The sequence below is a fragment of the Centrocercus urophasianus genome, unplaced genomic scaffold (genome assembly GCF_019232065.1).
Source record: "Centrocercus urophasianus isolate 14NV4802_14NV808 unplaced genomic scaffold, USGS_Curo_1.0 seq_46, whole genome shotgun sequence".
In the NCBI taxonomy this organism is placed as follows: Eukaryota; Metazoa; Chordata; class Aves; order Galliformes; family Phasianidae; genus Centrocercus; species Centrocercus urophasianus.
Genome location: NW_024885044.1, coordinates 3,001,343 through 3,007,604, shown reverse-complemented (window position 1 = coordinate 3,007,604; position 6,262 = coordinate 3,001,343). Strand labels below are relative to the sequence as shown.

Below are 6,262 nucleotides of genomic sequence, written 5' to 3'. Positions count from 1 at the left end.
CTTCCATAAGGTATATTATACAGGAATTATACCTTCCATAAGGTATAATACCTTCCTATAAGGTGAGACCATCTTCTGACATGAGATTTCGTGCTTTTACTTTATGTGAGCCAACAACATCCATAAGGCAAGATCAGAATTGGTGTATTTTGTACTCATAAATACAGATCTGTACATATGTAATAAATACAATTACCAGTAACAGGGCTTTATGCACACACATATATGCCATCTGCAAAAGTCCAGGAGAGGTAGGGAAAAAACCCTGCAAACAAGTATTTCCGAGTACATACAAAATAAATCTGTTGTTATGGCACAAAAGCAAGGAAAATAAGAAAGGGAAACAGACAGCCTTGCTGTTTTTCTCTTAAGCAGCATACTAAAGTTTCACTGTTAAATCAGAGCAAAGGTTTACCTGAAAGCAAATTTACAACCCAGTAAATATAAAAATGTTGCTTAGAAAACAGGTGATGCAGAATTTTCAAACCCCAGGCAGAGCAAAAAAACCTCCAAAAGCAGAACATCAAATTGGAAAATGACATTCACAACTTGTAGGGCAATTTCTTCCACATTTTAATAAGCAGCATCAACAGGAACACAGATGAGTTACAGGTAACACTACAGCCCACATTTGATGCCAGAACAATAAACCTGTTAAGGATATTCTTGCATATTGCGCTTCAGTGAATTACCTTCACAGTAAAATTAAGCATTAAACAGTCTGGATGGGCTTCTGCCAACTTGTAGAAGAGATCTCTCCATGTTGTATGTGCTATCATTTGCTCAAGCCAAGCTGGAGTCTGAAAAGATTAAAGCAACAGAAATAACGATAAGAATTTCAACCTGTGAACATCGTTAAAGTAAGCATTTTACTTTTAAGAATCCAATGAGTTGCTATAAAGGACTTTACCATATCCATATAACTTTCCTAAATTATCAAAACCTCTCAGGAGTCCATTGAAATACTGATGGTTTTCCAAACGTGGTTATTTCTTAACTAAAGAGCTTGGGAGACACCTTTACCCACCACCCACACAAAGACTTCTGCCCAGGCACAAGTGGATACTTGTGTAAAGATGACGACACAGCTTTCATCCATACCTCTCCTTCCTCTGTAAAGATGGAATCTGCTTTCCGAGGGTCGAAGTGCTTGATCAGTAAGCTCTTTAAGTGGTTTTCTACGGTCTCCTGAACTTGCACTGGCTCAACACCTGTAGAGAAGGGGGAAAGAAAAAACTTAGTCGATGCAATCTGATCAAGCCTCTTACATTTTCCAATAACATTCTGTTATGGGAACAGGAAGCACTCAACAATTTAGTAGTAATTTATCGTTAGGCAAAAGATGGGAAAAGAGCCATCAGCTCTATTATCAAGCCACACAGTTACACACGTCCAGATTCAGAAATTCTCACTCATTTTTCCTAAATGCAGTCTGCACTGAGGAACACAAGCAGGTTACACCACCCATCTTCTATGCTTCCTTCAGCAATCAGGATAACAGCAACGCCAGTAATCACACAGTCATTACTGGGTGTTACACGAAAATACCCTAAACACAAAAGGAATTACCAGGATGGTGCAGCACTGAGAAGTTACACGAGGATGGGAAGGAATGGTAATACTCATCCTGAAGATATTTTTCACATAATGAAGAATTTAGTGGTGTACAGGACAACAACAGGAACACGATCCAGTCTCGGGTTTACCACCAATTCACATTCTTTCGGTGCAAGCCAGCCTACAGACCCAAGTCACAGAGCATCACCCACTGCACCTGTCTGAATGAGCCACTCTGCCAGCAGGTTCACCGTCTGTGCCACTGCCGTGTAGTTTTCAGACAGAAGTTGGATAACGTTCTCTGGAGAACCTCCTGCTTGGAAATACCTGATGGCAAGATCAGAGAAGAGCTGCTAGAAAATTACGTTTAAAGGAAAAAAAAAAAAAAAAAAAAAAGCAAAATTCTCAGATTTCCACATAAAACAGCAGCACGGCACAGGGAGCTGCGCTCACCTTTTCAGCGTGTTAAATATCGACGGCTCCATGATGTAGTCAGGGGTTGAAAACTTCTTCAGGCACTCCTGCTGGACTTCAGCATCATCTTCTCCCTCCCCATCCTCATCATCTTGCTGGTTGCAAACACAACACGTCAGCCACCTCCGCTATTTCTGGTGCCCCCCCTCTATTTCCATAGGCAGGCCGTTTTTGCTCACACGCAGCACCGCAGCACACGACCCGTTCCCCAGAAACACGCTGTAACACAGCAGGCACCAACCCAGCCCACCTCGCTGCCGTTCCCTTCCTTCCGACGCCCCTCCGAGCCCCCCGGCCCGCACCGAGGCTCCGCCCGCCCAGCCGCCTCATGCCCGCCGCCGGGCCGCCCTGCGCCCTCAGCGCTCACCGCTCCTCCGTCCGCCTCGTTGCCCCACTCCGCCGCGCCGCCCTCGAAGTAATCCGCATCCTCCATGGCTCCACGGCCAAAGAACCGCGGCCACAGCCGGAACCAGGCCGCGGCCCGCCCCTGGGCGGAGCGACGCGGAATGGCGGGCCGGGCTGCGGGGCGGGGCCGAGGGGCGGCGCCGGGGCTCAGAGCGGTTCGTTGCGGTTCGTTGCGGGGCGGAGGTCGCCGTGTCGGGGCCGCGGGACGAGGCGTGGGCCGTCAGCTGGAGAACGGGCCGAGAGCGGGACTGCGGCACGCGGGAACGCAGCGCCCACACGAGCGGGAGAGCGGCGGAGTGCTGGGGATCGACGGGCGGCAGGCAGAGCCGGGGCGGAGAGAACGGCTTCGGAAATAATGAAAATCAGTCTGAGAGCTTCAGTGGAACAACTGGCCCTTGGTTTGAACTGTGCGCTCTCATCTGTGTTTCTCTCATTTCTGTCCACCACAGCATACAAAGAAGAGACAGCACTCAGGCTGACCCAGGTGTCCCCGGCAGCTTTTGTTGTCCTGCACGCAAACGCAGCGCGTTTCCCGCCCAGCACACATCTGACCGTGGCTCCTGTGTGAAAAATCCTTCAGCTGCGGTTCCCAAGGAGCGAGGGTCCGATGGGGCACAGAGCGCCGATGTCTGATAAGCGCTCAGTGCGGCACTGCGGCCATGGAGGGAACTGGGAGATGTGGGTGAAGGAATGGGGGAAACCCTTTTTTGAGGGGTGGGGATGGGAACTGCTCCTCTGAAGGATTAACAGATGCACCAGGTACCTAATGGGGATGTTTAGAACCCACCTATTTATCCAATTTTGTTACTGGTCTTTTGAGCAAATTGCTGAACAGCTTTGAGATTTCTAACCTAAAGTGCTTCATGTGGTACAGGTATGAAATCACCAAATTTCATTTGGTTTCCTGCCTGGAACAAGAGAGATATCCCAGACTGAAGGGCTGACCTCCAACAAAAACGTTTGCCTCATAGCCACAATTTTTTAAATACCCATCCTGGAATTCTCTGTACGCTCATTCTCTCTGCTCCTTGCCCCCTACAAATTGGTGCTGAAAGAACTTGCGTTTTGCATTAGCCCTCTGCAAATCAGACAATGCAGTTAACATGAGATAAGGCATTAACTTTCCCATTCAGGAGGAAAGTAGAGCAGCATCAAGTCAGGCCAGTGAGTTTTGTCTGAAGCATGATACTTCAAGCATGACCTTGAGACTCGCTGGTAGCTGGGCTATTCCAGGAACTGAAGAGTACAAAACTGTTCTGTAAGAGAGAAGCATCCAGAGACAGAACACGGTAGCTAAGTTGAAGACATAACATCATTCTAATACCCTTCAAATTTCAGCTTAAAAATTAGAGCTCTATTTATATCCCAAGGGCTGCTTGAGAGCAGTTTTACGATGCTCTGAGTACTTTTCAAGATAAGCCAACAGTGGAAATGTTTTCCTGTTTCAAAAGCATGTTCCACTGTTCACTTGCATACCGATCAATGGACAAAATGGTTAAACTGCACCTACTGAAGCTCCCCCCAGTTCCCTAAGTGCACGTTCTGTCATTCCTTACTTGGGGACACCCTGCATCCAAAGGGAGCACTCTTGTGCTCTGCTGGACAGAACCATTGGTTGCAGGCTCCCCTGTTTTTAGTCACAGATAGATGACAACAGCCACTGCCTGCACTGGGCCTTCAGATGGACCTTTGTAGCCCAGCACTGCTGGCAAAGCTGCGGGAAACAGACCTCAAGGTTAGCATCCAAATCTTCATTTTGGATGTTATGCCTACAAGTAAAAAGTGAGCAAAAATTAAAACTACTGAGATACATGTGAATCATCACCCACACTTCGGGAAAGACATGCTGTGCTCTAGGTCAGTACAAAACATCTTTCATTAATACCTCCAAGTTTTACATGGACACACATTTGGTTTTAACACAGCATTCCTCTTCTGATACTGCCATGAGAATACCAATAAAATACCAGACGTGAAGAGGAACGGAGCCCCTCTCCAAGCAGCCTGCCATTCACACACCTGATGAGGGGATCCAGAACGGTTATACAGCAGCTCTTTTCTCTGCATGATCTCTGCTGGCACCCCAGCATTTTGGTTGTAATGATAACATTCCAAATTCATGTCAAATACAGGAAAACTACAAACAGAAACACTATTCTTCACTGCTAATAATGCATATAGAATTCACAACTTAAAAACGTTACCCAGTTTGCACACCAGAATGATGGCATGGAGGGAAGTCCCGACCTTACTACCTCTGGGCTAAGCCTGTTCTTCATCCGAACTGGAGTAGTAATTGATTATGAACAAAAGCATTACCCTCTGATTTAATATCACAGCTGGGTGAGTTAAAGTGAAGAGAAACATTCACATTTTGATTTGTTCCCATTCGTTTAGTGGGATCTCAACCATGGGCAGCACGTTATGTTACATAAAAGCATCCTGGAGCCGGCATCCATCTTCTCCCTCCAAGTTTTACCGTTCCCTCTGGGCTGAGGACCGTGCCTAAAGCCTTTATTTTTTCTTGTCATTAAAAGCTTTCCGAGGCAGAATTCCTAAGAGGAAAAAAAAAAAAAAAAAAAAAGGAAAAAGCTGTTGTTCCTACTTTAACATTTTCTGTAAAATAAAAATTAGGGGCTTGGTCAGTTACCCTTGTTGCACAGGTATCCATAAGCATTTGTGTTGTTAACCTACAGAAGAGCTCCCTGTTTCTGCTCAGAACCGTGCCAGGTTCATAGAACTCAGAATTTATTTTTAAAAAACCTTACCATCTTTATGTGTTTAATGCAGTGAGAAATGATCACAGCGCCTCACCAAGCTGCTCTCCCCAGCAGAAATGTGCATTAAACTGCACCCACTTTGCTCAGCTCAGTGCAGAAATAGGGTAAAAAACAGCTTTAACCTCTGATAACATGAAACATCAGAACTGCAAACAATTAAAGGGCAGTACTAAGGGCTGGAATTTCAGCTGTCACTGCAATACAGAAATACCCAAAGCACTTCTATCCAGTCACCAAAACACTTCCGCTCACAGTACTGAGCTCACTGGTTATGACTGGCTTTAGAACACGTCCCATCTGTGAATCTGTCCCGTCAGTCAGCAGATTTCTCAGTGAAAGGCTTCCACCAGCAGAGCTTCAGAACCCATTTTGCAGCTTATTTTATTTCCAAAGATACTTCAAAGTTCTTCAGAAAGACTTCTTCCCAGTGGACAAGTTTTTGAAATCCTCAAGCTGCAGAAGAAGGGTTCACTTCTTCTCTTGGACTGCAAACAGATGTTTGCTCGTAAGTACTTTTATTGTTACACAAACTATCCTTTTTTTTTAGGTATGAGGATCTGCTCCAGTTTCCACTGACAGCAGCCTGCAGCCCTGATGCTGCTGCTTGTGGTTAGTGGGAATTTTATCACTGAGTTCCACAGAAGAGGTGTTGTAAGTGCTGGCAGTGTTAGGAACACACACAGCCCATGAGATTGGCTTGGAGGAAAGAAGAGAATTTGCTCTCTTCCAGGACACTTTACATCACTGTACAGCTGCAACATCGTCGTTATTCATCTTGGACACTGTGCAGCACCAATCCCAAGCTGTACTGGGATCACTAAGGCACTGCATGGTATCTGACTGCATGGGCTCTATCTCCTCATCTGCGGTCAATTTCCTCCACAATCACATTTATAACTTTTGTTTTTCCTGGTACATCATTTTTGACATCTGAAAATGGAATACAATACAAAACATCCCAATCACTTACAGGAGCGCTGTGCCACAACTAATTACAAGGTGCTCAGACTTTAAAGCATGGTCGTTAATATTCCTGTGCATAGATT

General features: G+C 45.7%; 1 protein-coding gene across 1 annotated transcript in view; it reads right to left on the bottom strand.

Moving 5' to 3' along the window:
- NELFCD (negative elongation factor complex member C/D) overlaps window positions 1–2,511 on the bottom strand; it is a 9,585-nt gene extending 7,074 nt beyond the window's left edge. The window contains exons 1-5 of the mRNA XM_042834407.1: window positions 2,399–2,511; window positions 2,011–2,126; window positions 1,775–1,884; window positions 1,102–1,211; window positions 693–800 (exon numbers count right to left, since the gene is read on the bottom strand). Coding sequence (XP_042690341.1) covers window positions 693–800; window positions 1,102–1,211; window positions 1,775–1,884; window positions 2,011–2,126; window positions 2,399–2,464 — 510 coding nt within the window. The 5' untranslated portion in view covers window positions 2,465–2,511. The remainder of the gene's footprint in view (window positions 1–692; window positions 801–1,101; window positions 1,212–1,774; window positions 1,885–2,010; window positions 2,127–2,398) is intronic.
- Window positions 2,512–6,262: the final 3,751 nt, after the last annotated feature.